Source organism: Muscardinus avellanarius (assembly GCF_963383645.1).
Source record: "Muscardinus avellanarius genome assembly, chromosome: 9".
Lineage (NCBI taxonomy): Eukaryota > Metazoa > Chordata > Mammalia > Rodentia > Gliridae > Muscardinus > Muscardinus avellanarius.
Genome location: NC_137795.1, coordinates 72,100,529 through 72,120,371, shown reverse-complemented (window position 1 = coordinate 72,120,371; position 19,843 = coordinate 72,100,529). Strand labels below are relative to the sequence as shown.

At 43.2% G+C, this 19,843-nt stretch overlaps 1 protein-coding gene across 1 annotated transcript; it reads left to right on the top strand.

The window, feature by feature from the left end:
- Nucleotides 1-909: 909 nt before the first annotated feature.
- NDUFA4 (NDUFA4 mitochondrial complex associated) lies at nucleotides 910-7,797 on the top strand (the record flags this gene model as incomplete). The annotated part of the gene is made up of 4 exons (XM_080701892.1): nucleotides 910-951; nucleotides 2,145-2,233; nucleotides 3,206-3,266; nucleotides 7,691-7,797. The coding sequence occupies 4 exons, from the start codon at nucleotides 910-912 to the stop codon at nucleotides 7,745-7,747; spliced, it is 249 nt and encodes an 82-aa protein (XP_080558018.1). The 3' UTR covers nucleotides 7,748-7,797.
- Between the last annotated feature and the right edge of the window lie 12,046 nt (nucleotides 7,798-19,843).

Below are 19,843 nucleotides of genomic sequence, written 5' to 3'. Positions count from 1 at the left end.
GCTATAGAGGAGATTGGAGGAGTTTCAGGTATTTGGTTGTAAGCCACAGTACACCATAAAGCCTGTCCCACAGAAAGCTTTTGGGTAAAATAAATATTGGGGATGTAGAAAAGGAACAGGAACACTGAAACCATCTGAAGAATGCAGTTTCAGGACCAGGGAGAGAAGATAGTGGCATGTCCCCAAATTCTTTGTGATAATGCAAATCCAACAGAAGGCCAAGAGCTGAGGGTTTAGAGATCACAGTGAAGATCTCTATGGCCATCTTTCAGTCATTTACTAGTTTTAAATTTCTGCCAGTAAGCAGTAGTCTCAGACGGGAAGCAGCTGCAGTCCTAGACCGCAGCCGCTGACCTCGGCGGCTAGAGACCCGACCTGCCCCCCCAGGCGCAGCGCGCTGGGCAGCCAGAGGCGCCGCGCTGCTCCCTCGGCGGCGGTCCCAGCGCCCGGCGCGCCCCCGCCACGCGCGCCCCCGACTCCCAGGCGCCGCGCGAGAGGCCCCGCCCACTGGCGCGCGGCTCGCCGCCCGCCGGGCGACCCTAGGTCTCAACATGTGGCCTCCCGGAACAGTGCCTGTCTGGTCCCTCCAAGAATTCCAGTTCGACGCAAATAATCCCCTGTCAAAAATATACGGTTGTACAGGACTAACGACTTTCTGCTTTGGAATGAAATAGTGATGGTTAGCTAGGTTAGGGCGGGCGCGCGAGGAGCCGGATCAAAGCAGGCACTGCTCAGGACAGCCGCATCCGGGCCCTCCTGCCGCAGGCTGCCCTCCGAGCCAGGGGTCCTTCAGGTAGGAGGCCCTGGGTGACTTTGGACGTCCCCTTAGCTTGGGCTCAGAGGTGCTTAGTCTCCGGTCTGTTGTATTTGTTCACATCTGTGTTTGGGCCGTAGGCCTCTGCTGCAAGCATGATCCGCCAGATCCTAGGTCAGGCCAAGAAGCATCCAAGCGTAAGTCGATGCCTCCTTTTCCAGTGTCCTCCTTTGCCCATCTGCAGGGGTGTCTCCGCTGCCTCTCCCGGCGGAGCGGCCACTTTTCCCAGCCCTACTTGTCCCGTGGGACAGGGATCTGCCTCCCCTTGCGTTGTTCCGCTTGCCCCACGTCCTTGGGATGGGACTTTCTACGACTTGCACTGTAGGGTTTTGTCAGGCAGGCCGAAGGTGAGGGACACCTACAAGGAAATAAACGAAGCAGTATTGGAGCAACCTAATGACTGTACTTCTTTGCCGATTGGTCGGTTAGAGAGGGATAGATGCATGTTGTGTGAGTTAGAGACCAAAAAAGGTCAAGTTCCCAATTATGTTGCCTTTTGAGGATCATGTATTCACTGCATTACACCAGCAGGCCTTCTGGAATATAGAGTTTTTGGTTTTGAAATCCTCACATTACCTGGATGCCCTGATATTTTGGGAGTTTAGTGGTGCAGAATTTAATTGTATTTATTTTTTTTTTTCACATCTCATTTTCCTCTGCACCGCATTGTGCTGTAGACCTAAAGTTTGATTAGTTTTTAATCCCCCCTCCCAGTACTGAGGTTGGAACCAAGGGACATTCTACCTCCGAACTACACTCCCCAGCCCTACTTTTTATTCTGAAACAGGGTCTCACGGAGTTGCAAAGGGCCTCACTAAGCAGCCTAGGCTGGCCTCGAACCGCGATCTTCCTGTCTCAGCCTCCCAAACACTGGGATTACAAGCATGTGCAGCTGCCACGCCCAGCTGATTAGTCCTTAATCTTTATCTTAAACTTAGTTCCTAAAACACTTATCAGGAATTGATAGCAGTACATCTTTGGAGTTTAATGTTTAAAGCCAATATTTGCAATAGATGTGTTTTTGTTTGCTTTTTCATACTTATTTCACAGAAATCATTTATTAAATGTACATATAGTTTTCTCCACACTAAGAAATCAGTCATTTGAGCCAGATGCATCTTAATATCCTTTACAGATTCTATTTCTTTAGAATACAATAAAGAAATCCTATCTTCATCTAAGGTCTGCCCTAGCTTTAACACAGGTTAACAAAGTAGCAGTTTTGAAATTTAGAAATTAATGTGTAGAAACTATTGTAGCCTTTCTTTGGTTAATATCAAGGAACTTGAAGATGGCTGTTAATTCTTGTCTATTTTATGTTTGTTTCCAGTTGATCCCCCTCTTTGTCTTTATTGGAGCAGGAGGTACAGGAGCAGCACTGTATGTGTTGCGTTTGGCATTGTTCAATCCAGATGTCAGGTAAGTACTTAAAAGTGTTTAAAGCTACTGGACATGGTGGTACACACCTTTAATTTCAGTACTTGGAAGGTTGAGACAGTAGGATCACAGGTTAGATGCCGGACTTCTCAATTTAGCAAAACCCTCAAGCAACTTAGGTATGTTTTAAATAAATATATGAATAGGGCCAGGGGTGTAACTTGGAGGTAAAATGCCACTGGGCTTCAATCCCCAGTCTGAAAAAATAAATAAGAAGTTTAGAGCTCCAATGGTTTATCAAGCTGGTTTAGGAGCTACCATCTTTCTAGGGGAGTTAACATCAACTAGTAGAAAGAACCTGACTTTAGTAGCCATACTGCAAGTTCAGATCCATGTTCTCCTATTATTATTTACCTTTCTTGTTTAATGAAATTACTTAGTTTTAGAGTTTTAGTTTTTCTGAGTTGTTTTTTCCTTTCTTTCTTTCTTTTTTTTTTTTTGGCAAAGTGAAGCTGATACCAAGTCTTACAGTGCTTTCAGGATTGAGATAATTTCATAAAATATTTAATCCTAGCACATGTAAATGTTTTTTGCCTTCTTTCTCTCAATAGGTGATGTTTCTTTGGGCAGTTTGAAATGATAGACAAAATAAAAGATTGATTCAGCCTTATTCACTTAATGTATCATGTCAGTGCATATTCAAATATGGCTTATATGTGTATGTTTTAAATATCACTTCAATGATAAAATAGAAGGCTTTAGTAAAGATAAACATTCTCCTGTGGTGGTAACAGGGACAACGACACTTGCCCTCACAGGCTCTGTGTTCTCCTTTTTTCTTAACTGATCATATGGGGTTAATTATGCATTGTTTCTCTGTTTTAACTCCATAATTAAAGTAATATCACATTTCACCTAATATAAATGAGATTGATATATTCAAAATATGATTTTTTAAGTACAAAGCATTTTAAGCAGTGCTTTATTGTAACAATTACATTTTATTCTTTTTAGTTGGGACAGGAAGAATAACCCAGAGCCCTGGAACAAGCTGGGTCCCAATGATCAATACAAGGTAAGGGGTAAAATTATTTCCAAATTACCAGAAAGTATATTTTAATAAATTTGGTCATAAGATAATTTTTTCTTGTAGTTTGATATACAACTAAAACCATTATAATGAACTTTGAAGAGTTGTTAGGTAATTTTGTAAAAATGGCATATTACTCTAATTTTTTTCCTAGGGATTTTATTTCCAGTCTTGACTTTGATTTGAAATTAAGATAAAGCTTTAACCATATCAATTTGACTAAGATATTAAAGAGAAAAATAGGACAGATATAGATCATTTATCATTTTCTTAATTATTAGGTAGACAAGCTTAGTAGTTTTCAAACTTTATTGTATCTAGAGCATGTGAAAACAGATTCTTTAGTTTTATCCTCAGATATTCTGATTCAGGTGAGTGGTGTGGGGACTAAGAATTTGCATTTCTACCAATGTTTCGGATAATGCTGATGCTATTAGTCCATGGACTACACTTTGAGTAGTACAAAGCTATCGAGTAGTTTGGTTGACTGTTCTTTCTTATTGGTTTGGTTGAGATATTCTAGGTGAGGATTAATAAGAAAAAGTGAATATCACTGTAAACTTAATTTTACATTGAATCTCGTAAATTTAACATCTTTCCAGAAGAATGGTCTGTGTATCTGCTATTCAAATAATTTTAAAAACTGGAACCATTTATTGATTTCCCAAATATAACCTTCCTAGATGGAAAAATTTTACATACAGACTCTCATGGTGTCTAAAATATTGCTATATATAGGTGTACTTTACATAAATTCATCTATTAAAAGTGTCTAACTCCCCATGTACTTTCTACTCTACCAAGCTGCTTCATCAAGAGAATAACTGGCAAGTTTGCTTTAGCACTTAAAGACACTTAGGAGACACATATCCATGATGGAGATGGATGCTTTTTTGATTATAGCAACTTTTAAGATGGCCTTTTGAGGATTCCAAGCTTTTTCTGCTTAACCTAATTATAATTTGGCTTCTAAAGTTCTGAACAGATCCCCTATAAGAATCAAATAAATATGCACTAGCCAAGGTAAAACAAGCCATTTGATTTTTATGTTAATGTTTTGTCTCAAAAAATCCTAAGAAGTGTTTAAAAAGTAAACAGGCCTTGGTTCCTCCACCAAAGAGGATATTGGCGTTATATATATGCATAGTTAGAAAGCTTACCAGAGAATCTGATAATTATTAATTAATTGTTACTTCTAAATAATTATTACAATTATTATTACTGCTCTGAAATATAATAGGACATGTCAGTATAAGGCCAGGTGAGCTGGAAATAGAATATTGCTACAATAAAAACCTAACATGTATGGCATAGACACACATTAGCTGTGACACTGATAGTAGATGGTAGAAAGATGAAGAGTTTTGTTATATAATAGTGAAAAACCTGTGAGCCTAAATGAATCTTACTTATTACCCCTTCTAAACTCAGTGAAGTAGACTAGATTATTGTCTCTATCATTCCCTGTCTACTTTCTAAGAAAATTTGTTTTTCTGATCCACTGACATCAAGTTTAGCCATATGATTTTCTTTCGCCAACTATGAGAAGGTGGAAATGGTATCTGCCACTTCTGAACCATTGTATGGTTCCTCCATTGTTTTTTCCATCTCTCATGAGACCGTAATTGACAGGTAAGGGCTACTCAACTGCCTAGAATTGGCATGAAGAGAACATTGAGTAGTCAGCATATAAAAGGCATGTAATGTGAATGAAAAATATAATAATATTGCTGGAAGCAACTAAAGTTTGAAGTGGCTATAACAAGATATCATAGTCTGGGTGGCTCGAGCAACAGATAATTGTTTCTCACAGCTTAGGGGGCTGGAAAGTACAAGATCAAGGTGCCCGGCAATTCTGTTTTTGATGAAGTCCCTCTTATGTCCTCACTAGGTGGAGAAAGGAAGAAGCTGTCCTGTTTCTTCTTTCTAAATGCACTAATCCAGTCATGAAGGCTCCACCCTCATGACCTAATTACCCTCACGAAGGCCCACTTTTCAAATACCATCACATTGGGGATTAGGATTTCAACATATGAGTTTCAGGAGAACATAAAACATTCAGTCTGGAGCAGAGCTATTTGTTGCCAAATAGCAAAAGCTAATAAAAACAGCAAAAGATAGGACTCAAATGGATTTAAGCATTAAAGGCCTGGCAACACTTCAGTGAGTAAAATGCTCCAAAGCCAAGATCAGAAGTAGTTACTCCAGAGGCTTGCAGGATAGCCATCATTAAAATGTGAAAAAGAAAGGGGCATGGAAGTCAACAAGTAAAGCAGATTTAAAAATTCTAAAGAAAATTTTGAGTATGAAGCAAATACATCACAAGTGTGCTTAATTTTGAGAAAAATGGCAAAGATGCTCTGAGCCTTTCACTTTGCCTGGATGTAAGGGCTTGGTCCTGTATTTTATTCAGTGTTTGGCAATCTTCAGTTTTCCTTTTTTATAAAGTAAGAATGAAAGGGTTGTGATGATTAAATAAGATAAACATAGAGCATCTCGACTGTTGCCTGGCATCTGTTAGAAGAGCCCAAACATGTTTATTTGCTTTCCTTTAAAATAACTGCAGCGAGGAGGGATCTAGTGGGGTGGGCACAAAGAGCTGTGTGCATGTACCAAATTAAAAAATAATAAAATACCTGCAGACTCTAGTATTTTGTTGATCTGTTAGAGGATAGTGTAGTTAATTTCTTTTTAAGTTTCACTGTTGAGATTAATTGCTTCTTAAGAGAATACTGTCAGAACAAAGAATAGTGCTTTATGGCTTATAATTTTCTGTCCATAAAACCCTATGTCAATATGTATATATTTCAAGGATAGTTTGGCAATAAACTTTACAACCTGTAGATCTCTTTTAAAAATGAAGTTAACTGATAGTCTTTGGATTGGAGATAAAATTTGAGTATGTTTAAAGAAATTAAGAAAAGAGTTTGAAGAAATAGTGGATACAGATTTGTGAACTTTGTTTTGTTCTGCTGTTGAGGATTAATTCCACTGCTTCACAGATGCTAGCCAAATGTTCTACCACTAAGTTACACCAGCAGTTCTGAACTTTTTACTTAATAAAAACTCTGAGTACAATGTTGTTGATGATTCTGCAATTTGGGTTCTTTTAGAGACAATGTTTTCAAGTAATTATAGTGAATCTTCAGTGGTTTTGGCACAAGAATGATCAAACACCAAATTATAGTCTTATTTGGGTTTTTATGCATATTTTAGTGTCTTTTTTTCTGTAGAAATTCTGGACCAGTTTCAAAAAAATGAGTCATTTTTTATGAGATATTTGGCAGTAGAACCAGTTTTCTTAAAACTGTTCACATTAAAATTTCTAAAATTAATTTTAATTGAATGTAAGAATTTTTGAAATTTTAAGTATGCCAAAATGCAGTATAACTTAAAAGTTATCACAAGAAGTGATCAAGTGTTAGCTTAATACTGATACAATCTTGGTTTAGAAGTTACAGAAACCTTTGAGACAGACAGAAGATTGATTAGCCAATTGAGGCAAGCCAGTTTTTGTCTCAAAAGCTACCTAAACCATCTACAAAGCAGTGCCTTATATTAACACTAATCTCTCTTAATTGTCAGGCTTTTCTCACCAAAATTATAGTATTTTAAGCTGGGCATGGTGGTGCACGCCTATAATCCCGGTACCTGGGAGGCTGAGACAAGAGGATCGCAGGTTCGAGGCCAAGCCTCACCAACTTAATGAGATCCTTTTTCAAAATAAAAGAATAATAAAATAGGGCTGGGGGTTTTAGATTGGAGGTAGAACACTCTTGGGTTCAATCCCCAGTACAAAAAAAAAAAAAAAAATCACTTGAAATGTTCTTTTTGGAGATGAAGATAAAACTTTACAGAAGTGGAAATAGAAGTATATCTTAGAAATATTTAATTATTCACATTGAAATAAGAGGCTTTTTAGGTCGGGCGTGGTGGCGCACACTTGCAATTCCAGCACTTGGGAGGCTGAGGTAGGAGGATTGCACAGGTTTAAAGCCAGCTTCAGCTACTTAGTGAGGCTCTCAGCAACTTAATGAGACCCTGTTTCCAAATAAAGTATAAAATAGGTCTGGGAGTATAGCCCAGAGGTAGAAAAGCCCTTGGATTCCACCCTTGGTAGCAAAAAAAAAAAAAAAAGAAATATAAAAGTATACTAATACTCTATTATAATAATACTTCTGATCTGTACTTCTGAGGTAGGTTGAATATTTTTACTTACCAAGACCATCATTAAAGGGTTATAATTGTAGGTATAGTATTTTTTTGTGAATGATTTTTATATTGTTAAGTATTCATAAGGAAAAAATCATTTTTGTAATTGTTACTATAGAAAACTGAATAAATTTCTAAAACTGCTGTGCCATCTCTGTATTTGATAGATTGTCTAATTATTATTTTTCCTTTCCAAGTTATACTCAGTGAATGTGGATTACAGCAAACTGAAGAAAGAAGGTCCAGACTTCTAAATGAGATATTTTACTATAAAGCTGCTTAGAATGAAGGTCTTTCTGAAGCCATCCGCACAATTTTCCACTTAACCTGGAAATACTCCTTTAAACGCATGAAATCATGTTGATTTGTTGGAGTTTATCACACTGATTAATAAACCTCTGAAACTTGATGTGTGTCACGATTTAATGCTGAAAATCGCAAAACTTTATAAGTAGGATACAGGAAATAAACTATTGGAATTGAAAACATGCCTATGTATTTGTATAATTTTAAAAAAGGCTTTAAGCTGCTTGAATACACTTTCATTCTGTGTGTAGGCCATTGCTGAAGCTCATTAGAGTGTATTTAACAACCAGAACTGGAAATTATACAGTGAGATAGCAGGAAGACTATTGAAGCCTTTTTGACGTTGGCAAAATGGAAGCCTGAATTTTGATTATTGGCTGATGTCAAAGTGTGGACAGTTGGTAATCTTTGCTTAAGATTTTCAAGGTAGCCAGGTGTGGGGATGCACACTTGTAATCCCTGCATTTGGAAGGCTGGGACAGGAGGTTTGTAATTTGCGGACAGCTTTAGCTACTTAGTGAGGACCTTTGTAACTCAGTGAGACCCTGTTTCCAAATAAAGAATTAAAAAAAAAAATAGGGCTGGGGGTGTAACTCTGAATTTAGACTGCCCCCTGGGTTCCATTTCCAGTACCACCAAAAAAAAAAAGATTTTCAAGGTTATCAGTTGCTCTGGTACTAGGATTATACTTGTTAACCATGGAGCTCCTGGCCCAGAAATCTTCAGAATTTCTGTTGCTTGAGTCTTGGCAGGTTTTCAGAGGTTAGGAAGTATATTAGTAGCAATCTTATGGTAGGGGAACGTGGGGCAATTATTTTTTTTTAAATGGCCTTTGAAGGTGGAATTAGGTTGCAGAAATAGTAAATGTGTGTTTTGATGTTTTCTGTTACATAGCTCAGACTTTTTCGCTGAGTGAAATGATTCATTGAGCAGAGTATTTTAGTGGTGACTAATCAAAAATAGGTATGTGTAAGTCATAGAAACTTGAGGAATTCAGTGAGATAATTTTGATTACAACATGATTATATAATATTTAGTTTAGCTGGCCACGGTGGTATTTTGGAGGTAGAGACAGTAAGATTTCAGGTTTGTGGTCAGCCTCCGCTACTTAGGTCCTCCAAAACTTGGTTAAGACTCTGTTTCAAAAATAAACAATATAGGGCTGGCAGGGTAGCTTGGAGGTATAATGTCCCTGAGTTCAATTTCCAGTACCACAGAAAGTTTATAAGGTAGTAAGCATGTTTAACATGCCAGGAATTCATGAGTGCAGAGCCCCTAAGACCTAATCACTTAAAGGTTCTCTCAATACTTCGGATTGCATTGGGGATTAAGTTACACACACAAACTTTGGGGGACACTTAAATGATCACAATCTACCTTCAAATATGATTCGATCTTAAATTGCCATTATCTAACCTGAGATTAAAATTATAACCTATGTGTAATTTTTCAATATAACCAGAATGATCTTTAATATTTAAATATTAAGTTGGAATATGACCTTTCTCTGCTTAATACCAACCAGTGTTTTCCCATTTCACTCAATAAAAGTGAACTTCTTAAATTCAATAAGGAACTAGAAATCTGCCACCTCCAGGAGGTCAATAACCTCTAGACACCACTTTATGATTCTTACCTTGCACACTTACTGACTTTGACTGTGGACACAAGCATATTTCTACATAAGGGGAATGTCCTTCCCTCTGCTTGGAAACCTTTGCCTTTGCCCTTCCCTCTTCTTGGAAATCTCCTTCCCAAATATTGGCATGGCTCACTCTCTCTTTCTGCCCCAGTGTGTGTGTGTGTGTGTGTGTGTGTGTGTGTGTGTGTGTGTGTGTGTGTTGCTAGGTATTGAATCCAGGGGCATCCTATTTCTGAGCTATACTCAGCCCAATTCTAAATTTTTTATTTAAAAATGGTCTTACCGGCCATGGTAGCTCACTCTTGTAATCCTAGCACTCAGGAGGCTGAGACTGGAGGATCGCGGTTCACGGACAGCCGTAGCTACTTAGGCCCTCTGCAAATCAGTGAGACCCAGTTTCAAAATAAGAAATAAAGAATAGCGGAGGGGGTGTGGCTCGGAGGTCAAATGCCCCTGGATTCCATCCCCAGATCCACAAAAAACAAAGAACGGGGTTATATCAAGTTGCTAAGAGCTTCACTAGGTTGCTGAGGCTGGTTTCAAACCTGCGATCCTCCTGTCTAAGCCTCCCAAATACTGGGATTACGGGATGCATCACCATGCCTGGCTTCAGTGTTACCTTTTTAATGAGGCCTCACTCAAAAACTTACACACTATTTTACCTTTATCACATTTTATCTTCTCTTTTATTTTCATTTCAGTGAGACAAATTAAATAGTATATAATTAGCTGACTTATTTTATTTGAAATATCTCTTCCCACTAAAATGTAAGCCTCATAAGGTTGAGTCTTTTTGTCTGTTTTGTATGTTGAGGTATTCTGGACGCTAACATGGTACTTAGCACACAATTGGTGTTCAATAAATATTTGATGAATAAAGGACCAATTTATTAAGTGTCTAGAATGTAGTATTTAGTCTCAAGTGGCTATAAGTGAATTCTTGACTAGGCAAAGAGTATCTTAACTGGTGATGGTGGAAGGTCTTTTATAAAAGGTCTCAGCTGTACTCTCACCACCACACATAGTTGATAATTTTTAAATGGATCTTTTCTATTTCCAAGTAGAGCACTGTTTGTACTAAGAACATCTATCCTGCATTTTGAAGGCCATTAATTTTTTTTTTAATTTCACTTCATTTCTTTCAGTATAAGCATGAATTAGAAAAGAGAGATATAGGTCCAAACAAAAACAAAAAAGTCTCCCATTTATTTAAGAAAAAGAAGAAAAAAATGTCTCAGTATCCTCCATATCTTAGTCACCATTACCCAAACTATTTTCCTTTGTTCTCATTTTTTCCTTCCACATGTAAAAGCAACAGATAAACAAAACAATTTATAAAAACATTTAAAAATGTATATGAGAGCCGGGCGTGGTGGCTCATGCTTGTAATCCCTGCGCTTGGGAGGCTGAGACAGGAGGATCGCACAGGTTTGAAGCCAGCCTCAGCTACTTAGTGAGGCTCTCAGCAACTTAGTGAGACCCTGTTTCCAAATAAAAATATAAAATAGGTCTGGTAGTATAGCCTATAGGTAGAAGGCCTCTGGGTTCCACCCCCAGTACCACCAAAAAAAAAAAAAAAAAGAAAAAAGAAATGTATATGAGTCTTTTAGTAGTTAAAAATATATTCGATGTTAGAATGCTATTCTATAATGTTCTAAAAATGATCAAATATGGCATTTAGGAACATAATTATTTTGACAAATAACAGTTGCTGTTAAACAAAACAAACCCTATATGCTTATTTGAAATTTAAGCTGAATCAAATAATTGTATATATTATATATACATTTATAAAATGTCTCTGAACATACATTTTATTATTTCTCATTGCCACTATCCCTTCTAGGATGGTTGTAGAATTCATCTTCATAGGAAATTTCTATTTTTCTTGTTTACATAAAAGGTAAGGGGGAAAAGCAAGAGAAAGGAGATCTCAATGAAAAGGATGCAAAAGAACATCTTTTACATCAGGATGAAATTAATAGTAATAAATATGATATTTTGAGCAGGCATAATGCTAAGCTCTTTATGTGTATTACTTCATTTACTAATTGTAACATTTTAAGGCAGATACTTCTTCCTTTTTAAAAAAAAAATAAGAAAAACAAGGCATAAAAATGTGTTCAGGGTCAAATATAACAAAATGGTGGAACCACATCTTGAATCCAAGTGATTAGACTTATGTCATAATACCTGTCTCAATGAAATCACGTATGTAAGAGGCATACTATATCTTCTGGCAGAAAAGCACTACTTAAAAATACTAGTTATTATAAACCCTAGTATGCATTCTTTTCTCCCTTGGAAACTTTAATGGAAAACTTCTAAGAGTTATATAAAGCATAGAGTCAAGACAAGGACACTTTGGGAAAGCATATCCAATTAACAATAAGAATAAATGATCTTTTACTGCAAATATCATTGCTATGGACGAGGTGACTGCCTTTTACACCAGAGTGGTAAGCCTAAGAAGTTGTATGGTTTACATTTCTCCCTAGGTTTGCTAAAGCAGTGTCTGCCCACATAGCATGCCATAATAATGTATTGCCCTCTTGGATTTGTATTATGACTCAGTGAATTAAAATCTAGACATGCAGGTCATTCCTCTTAGGTTGAAAGTGATACCAAATTAACCCATGCCTCATAGTGAAATAATTCCTTGATGCTATGTGAATGACAAATAACATCTGGAAAAATTTATCTCTGGCCTCTTCCCTTGTCATTTAATGTTAAAAGGCAGCAGCTTGTATATTTTATTTTATTTTATTTTATTTTATTAATTTTTGGTGGTACTGGGTTTCCTGGAAACCCTTCTATTTCCAGCCTACAATCCCAGACCTATTTTTATACTTTTTTAAATTTGAAAACAGGGTCTCTTAAGCCAGCATGGCTGGCTTGGAACCTGCGCGATCCTCCTGTCTCCGCCTCCCAAGTGGAGATTACAAGCGTGCACCACCACACCCGGCTCTGTATATTTTATAATAGCTCCCCCCCACCCTATTTGTTCCTGACCTAGACTTAACGCTGTACAGAATTTTCAGACCCCCATCCTAAGTGAAGATACATTTTAAACTTATGTTTTTAGACTAGCCAATGAGTCATTCATCTTTTTCTGCTATATACTATACTTTAACATCTTACAAAGCAATTTAGGAGAGTCCCGGTGAATCACCTTAATAATTCTATAATTCTAATGAGGGATTTGTGTGATGTTCTCTCACCATCACTCGTAGGTGGTGCTGTATCATTAAGTATTTCACAGCCTGTTCTTATCACATCAAAGGACTTGATGTATAGAATTTTCAGATTTCTGTGGTTTTATTTTTTATTTATTTTTATTGGTGCATTGTAATCGTACATCACATTGGAATACAAGACTTAAGAGGACATACAAGCACACATCATCCAATCAGCCCTCATCCAATCCCCATCCCATTCCCTCCCCCTCCCTTGATCCCATGCTTGTTTGGTGATTAACTTTGATACATTTGCTTACCTACCTCTTGAGTTTTAAAGAGGTTTCATCCTCCCCTATCCCATACCCTCTGATTGGTCACCTTAATTGCTTCGCTATAGGACCCTTTCTATAACTCGACCTCTTCCTGTTACCCCTTTCTGCCTAGTTATTGCTGATTAGGGGAAGCATCTGGTTTTTATTTTCTGCGATATTTCTCTGTACGTGCCACATTGCAAGTACTGATTCCACTCTTGACGGCCCCAGTAGTGGCCTGGCTACCCAGTGGACTGATCCAGACCTCGTTGGCTCAAGCAGTGGCCTTGCCTCATGGGAGGCCCCGATTCTGGCCTCGCTGGTCCCCGCACCGGTCTAACCCTTCGGCTGGCTCCGATCCTGACCTCGGTGGCCCCAGCACTGGTCTTGCCTCAAGGCAGGCTCTGTCCCAGCCTCGCTGACACTGGCACTGGCCTAACCCCTCGGCAGTCTCCTATCCTGGCCTCGGAGGCCCCAGTACCGGCCTTGCCTTATGGGAGGCTCCGATCACAATCTTGCTGACCCCAGCACTGGCCTAACCCTTCGGCAGGCTCCAATCCCAGCCTCGGAGGCCCCAGCACTGGCCTTGCCTCATGGCAAGATCTGATCCCGGCCTCTCTGGCCCCGGCACCAGCCTACCCCCTCGGCAGGCTCCAATCCTGGCCTCAGAGGCCTTAGTAGCAGCCATGCCTCATGACAGGCTCCAATCCCAGCCTTGCTGGCCCCGGCACTGGCCTAACCCCTTGGCAGGCTCTGATCCCGGCCTCAGCGGCCTCAGAGTGGCCTTGCCTCATGGCAGGTTCCAATCCCGGCCTCTGTCCCCGGCACCGGCCTAACCCCGCGGCAGGCCCCAATCTCAGCCTCGGAGGCCCCAGCACCAGCCCAACCACTCGGCAGGCTCCAATCCTGGCCATGGAGGCCCCAGCACAGGCATTGCCTCAAGGCAGGCTCCAATGCCAGCCGCTGGCCCCGGCACCGGCCTACCCCTTGGCAGGCTCCCATCCTGGCCTTGGAGGCCCCAGCACCAGCCTTGCCTCATGGCAGGCTCCGATCCTGGCCTCATTGTCCCAGGCACCGGCCTACCCCCTCGGCAGGCTCCGATTCCGGCCTCGGAGGCCTTAGTAGTGGCTGTGCCTCATGGCAGGCTCCGATGCTGGCCTCGCTGGCCCCGGCACTGGCCTTACCCCTCGGCAGGCTCCGATCCAGGCCTTGAGGGCCCCAGCACCAGCCTTGCCTCATGGCAGACTCTGATCCTGGCCTCGCTGGCCCCGGCACCAGCCTAACCCCTCAGAAGGCTCCGATCCTGGCCTCAGAGGCCCCAGCTCCGGCCTTGCCTCACGGCAGGCTCCGATCCTGGCCTCGCTGGCCCCAGCACCGGCCTAACCCCTCAGCAGGCTCTGATCCTGGCCTTGGAGGCCCCAGCACTGGCCTTGCCTCACAGCAGGCTCCAGTCCTGGCCTCAGAGGCGCCAGCACCGGTCTAGCCTCACGGCAGGCTCTGATCCCGGCCTCGCTGGCCCCAGCACCGGCCTAACCCCTCGGCAGGCTCTGATCCCGGCCTCAGAGGCCCCAGCACTGGCCTTGCTTCAAGGCAGGCTCTGATGCCGGCCGCTGGCCCCGGCATTGGCCTAACCCCTCAGCAGGCTCTGATCCTGGCCTCAGAGGCCCCAGCTCCGGCCTTGCCTCACGGCAGGCTCCGATGCTGGCCATTGGCCCCGGCACTGGCATAACCCCTCGGCAGGCTCTTATCCCAGCCTCGGAGGCCCCAGCACCGGCCTTGCCTCATGGCAGGCTCTGATCCCAGCCTCGCCGGCCCCGGCACTGGCCTAACCCCTCGGCAGGCTCCAATCCTGGCCTCAGAGGCCTCAATAGCGGCCTTGCCTCATGACAGGCTCCGATTCCAGCTTCTGGCCCCGGCACCGGCCTTGCCTCATGGCAGACTCCAATCCAGGCCTTGCTGGCCCTAGCACTGGCCTAACCACTTGGCAGGCCCCGATCCCGGCCTTGGAGGCCCCAGCACTGGCCTAACCCTTCAGCAGGCTCTGATCCAGGCCTCGGAGGCCCCAGCACCGGCTTTGCCTCATAGCAGGCTGTGATCCTGGCCTCGCTGGCCCAGGCACCGGCCTAACCCCTTGGCAGGCTCAGATCCCAGCCTCAAAGGCCCCAGCACCAGCCTTGACTCACAGCAGGCTCCGATCCCAGCTTTGCTGTCCCCGTCACTGGCCTCACCCCTTGGCAGGCTCCAATCCAAGCACACTCTTTGCCCTGCAGGTTGTCTCACGTTCCCGAGGATGCGTGGTGGTAGCATTCTGCCTCTGGGGTTACTACTTCAAAAGTTCCAGGTGTAATGCATCAGATCTCTGCCTCCCCTGAGTACTGGCCACTGCCATTGCCACTGCCTCCACCATTTCAAATCTTTCCCAACCTCTTTTTCCACTCTGAATGTTGTCCAGTGTTCCTAAGCATGCCCAATGGTAGTACTCGATGTTTGGTGTAATTTCTCCAAAAAATAAGGTTGGTAGGATCAGATTTCTACCTCTCCTGAATACAAGTCTCCACCTCCATTGTGGTGACCGCTTCCAACACCGCCTTCCTCCTAGCTCTCCTCTAAACTCTCTCCTTACAGGTGATGTCCAGGATTCTTAAGAATGTAGAGAAGCAGTCCTCTTTTGCAGGGAATTTTTCCAATAATTCCAGTTCATTTGGATAAGTTTTGTCTGCATCTCCAGTATCTTGGCATCCGCTGCGGCCTTCTTGACCCTCTGACCCCTCTCCAATATTTTTTTTTCTTTTTCCTTTTTCTTTTCCTTTTTTTTTTTTTTTTTTAAATAAGAGAAGACAGTATGTGTGGTTTGAGGAGGTTGCAGGATCATGCACTCAGTAGCACTGTGGCCTGGGCCCCGGTTCTTCCGGGGTTCCTGCATGCCCCTGGACCCCCGCCCAGGTCCCAGGGCCTTGCGACCCGTGCCCCAGTTTCTCCAGGGGTCTGGCATGCTCCGCACGACTCTGCCCCGGGCCCAGAGTCCTGCGACCCGGGCCCCGGCTCTTCTGAGGGTCTGGTGTGCCCCGCCTGATCCCCGATTTCTGTGGTTTTAAATATTCTCTTGTGATTGACTTTCTCTCAAAGATGTTCATGTTCTAATTGGACCTGGGAACGCATTTGGTTGCATGGCAAAGAGAGAAGTAAGTAAGATGAAAATAATATTGCTACCCAGATAACTTTAAAACAAGAAGATTCTAATGATTATAATGGATCCAATGTAATCAGAAGGATTCTTGAAGCTAGATGTGGTGGTGGCACATGCCTGTAATCCCAGTATTTGTGAGGCTGAGACAGGAGTATAGCAAATTAGCAAGACTTTCAGGAACCTAGAGAGCCTGCCTGCTTGCTTTCTTTCCCTTCCTTTCTCTTCCTTTCTTCCTTCCTTCCTTCCTTCCTTCCTTCCTTCCTTCCTTCTCTCCCTTCCTTCCTCTCTCTCTCCTTTTTTTTAGTACAAGGGACTGAATCTGCAGGCATTCTACCTCTGAGCTACACTCCTAGCCCTATTTGTGTGTGTGTGTGTGTGTGTGTGTGTGTGTGTGTGTGTATGTGTGTGTGAGTGTGTGTGTGTGTGTGTGGGGGGGTATTGGGGATGGAACCCAGGGACTTTCTATTTCTGAGATACACTCCCAGAGCTACTTTATATTTTATTTGGAAATAGGGTCTCACTAATTTTCTGAAAGACTCACTAAGTAGCTGAGTCTGGTTTTGAACTTATGAGATCCTTCTGTCTCAGCCTCCCAAGTACTAGGATTACAAGCATGCACCACCACACCTGGCTCCTAGGCCTAATTTATCCTTTATTTTGAAACACAACCTCATTATGTACCTGAGGCTGGCCATAGACCTGTGATCCTCCTGTCTTAACCTTCCCAGTATTGGGAATACAAGTGGATCACCATGCCTAGCTCTCAAGACCTTATTTCAAAATAAAAAATAAAAAGGGCAGGAGATATAGCAGAGGTAGAATGACCCTAGGTTTGATTCCTAGTAATACACACACACACACACACACACACACACACACACCCCTTGGGTCTATGTGCAGTTACTTATTAAATACTTCTTTGGAAGTTTGTTCCTCAGAACTCTACAAAGATAGAGCCTGAAATAAGGTTTGTGGGTAGGGTAGTTTACTTGTAGTCAAGAGTGATGGAGAGGGGTAGGGAATTGGACCAATAACAGTATGGGTTTTATTGTCTACACTGTGGACAACTAGTGCTTAATGTTACAAGACTCCCGGGAAGCCTTATAAATGCTTCATGGAATGGAGTAGATATATTTATCCCTTGGCTTCTGCTCCACCATTGTTCAGAGATGGTGTCAAAGGCATTAATTCCTCTTTTCTTTCGAGTTGTGCATGAGTGCCAAGTGCACTTTCTTAGACCTTTTATCAGATTGGAGAAGTGAGTGTGCTTAGCACCTGTCCAAGGGAAGATGCACAATGTGTTATCAGGTTGCATCTATACAAAGCTGGTCAAAGCTTGTCTGGAATTGATTGGTCCAGCAATGGCTGAAGAAGAAATAAAACTGACATTCTATAGAAGAGATTGGCCTTCTATGCATTCTGTACAGTGGTATCTGTCTCACAGATTTGTAATGGCAAAACTTGATAAAGTCCTTGGTATTGTCTTCTCTAATTTCTTACTACACATTTACTCTTAACTCATGTTGTGTATGTCTGCACCACCTCAGTGATACTGCTCTCCGTGAAGCCATTATTCATCTCCTTCTTGCTAAATATAATGGTCCTCATTCATTTTTTTTATTCTTGTCTGTCTTGATATCTCTGCCAGAGTTGGTACTACAGAATTCCTTTTTTTTTCTTGGAAGTTTCTTTTCCTGTATTTGAGGGCACATTATTAATTTCCTCCTGATCTGGGTGCATACTTCTTCATAATCTACTTTGCCTAACATAGACAGTAGTTATTTTCTGTTTGAATTAATAAACAATAAAATTGTTTAAAAATGAGGAGCTGCTTATAGGATACTTCATTTTTCTTTTATTTCATTGTTCTTTATTCTGAGAGAGAGAGAGAGAGAGAGAGAGAGAGAGAGAGAGAGAGAGAGTGAGTTTGTGTGTGTTGCTTATGTAAATATTAGAAAATAAGACTGGACACATTTAGGTACATCAGTGGCCCAGTTTGTATTGTATTAACTTGTAAATACTACATTTTTATGGGGAAGGAAACCAATTGTTTCTTATGATTTTAACCTCTAAGAATTTTTAATTTATTCTATATCCTAGTATGAATTTATAACCTTGAAAGTGTTACTGGGGGTCGCATGCGGCGCACACCAGCCGGGGCCCGGGTCGCGGGACTCTGGGCCCCGGGCCGAACTGCGAGTAGCATGCCAGACCCCTGGAGAAACCGGGCCCAGAACAGAAAAAGATAAAGAAAAATATCAGAGAGGAGGTAAGAAAGCCGTTACAGATGCCAGGACACTGGAGATGCAGACAAAACTTGTCTAAATGCACTGGAACTTATGGAAAAATTCACCATGAAAGAGGACTGCTATTTCTCTATATTGTTAAGAATCTCAGACATCATCTGTAAGGAGAGAGTTTAGCGGAGACCAAGGAGAAATGTGGTGTTGAAAGAGTTCTCTGCGATGGTGGTGGAGACTTGTATTCAGGAGAAGCAGAAACTGGATCCTACCAACTTTATTTGTTTGGAGAAATTACACCAAATGTCGAATGCTACCATCACGCATGCTTAGGAACACTGGAAAACATTCAGAGTGGAAAAAGAGCCTGGGAAGGATTTGAAACGGTGGAGGCAGTGGCAATGCCAGTGGCCCATACTCAGGGGAGGCAGAGATCTGATACATTACACCTGGAACCTTTGAAATAATAACCACAGAGACAGTGATCGGAACCTGCTGAGGGGTTAGGCGGGCACCAGGACCAGTGGCCAACATCGAAGCTGCTGTGAGGCAAGGCCACTACTTAGGCCTCCGTGGCCGGGATTGGAACCTGCAGAGGGGTTAGACCGATGCTGGGGCCAGCGAGGCCGGCATTGGAGCCTGCCATGAGGCAAGGCTTGTGCTGGGGCCTCCGAGGTCGGGTCCAGAACCTGCTGAGGGGTTAGGCTGGTGCTGGGGCCAGCGAGGCCTGCATCGGAGCCTGCCGTGAGGCAAGGCCGGTACTGGGACCTCTGAGGCCAGGATAAGAGCCTGCTGAGGGGTTAGGCCGGTGCTGGGGCCAGTGAGGCCAGCATCAGAGCCTGCCATGAGGCAAGGCCTGTACTGGGGCTTCCGAGGCCGGGATAAGAGCCTGCCGAGTGTTAGGCCGGTGCTGGGGCCAGTGAGGCCGGCATCGGAGCCTGCCGTGAGGCAAGGCTGGTGCTGGGGCCTCCGAGGCCAGGATAAGAGCCTGCCGAGTGTTAGGCCAGTGCGGGGGCCAGTGAGGTTGGCATCGGAGCCTGCCGTGAGGCAAGGCCAGTGCTGGGGCCTCCAAGGCCGGGATAAGAGCCTGCCGAGGGGTTAGGCCGGTGCTGGGACCAGCGAGGCCGGCATCGGAGCCTGCCGTGAGGCAAGGCCGGTGCTGGGGCCTCCGAGGCCGGGATAAGAGCCTGCCGAGGGGTTAGGCTGGTGCTGGGGCCAGCGAGGCCGGCATCGGAGCCTGCCTTGAGGCAAGGCCGGTGCTGGGGCCAGCGAGGCCGGGATTGGAGCCTGCCTTGAGGCAAGGCCGGTACTGGGGCCTCCGAGGCCAGGATAAGAGCCTGCTGAGGGGTTAGGCCGGTGCTGGAGCCAGTGAGGCCAGCATCGCAGCCTGCCATGGGGCATGGCCGGTGCTGGGACCTCCGAGGCCAGTATCGGAACCGGCCGAGGGCTTAGGCCAGTGCTGGGGCCAGCGAGGCCGGCATCGGA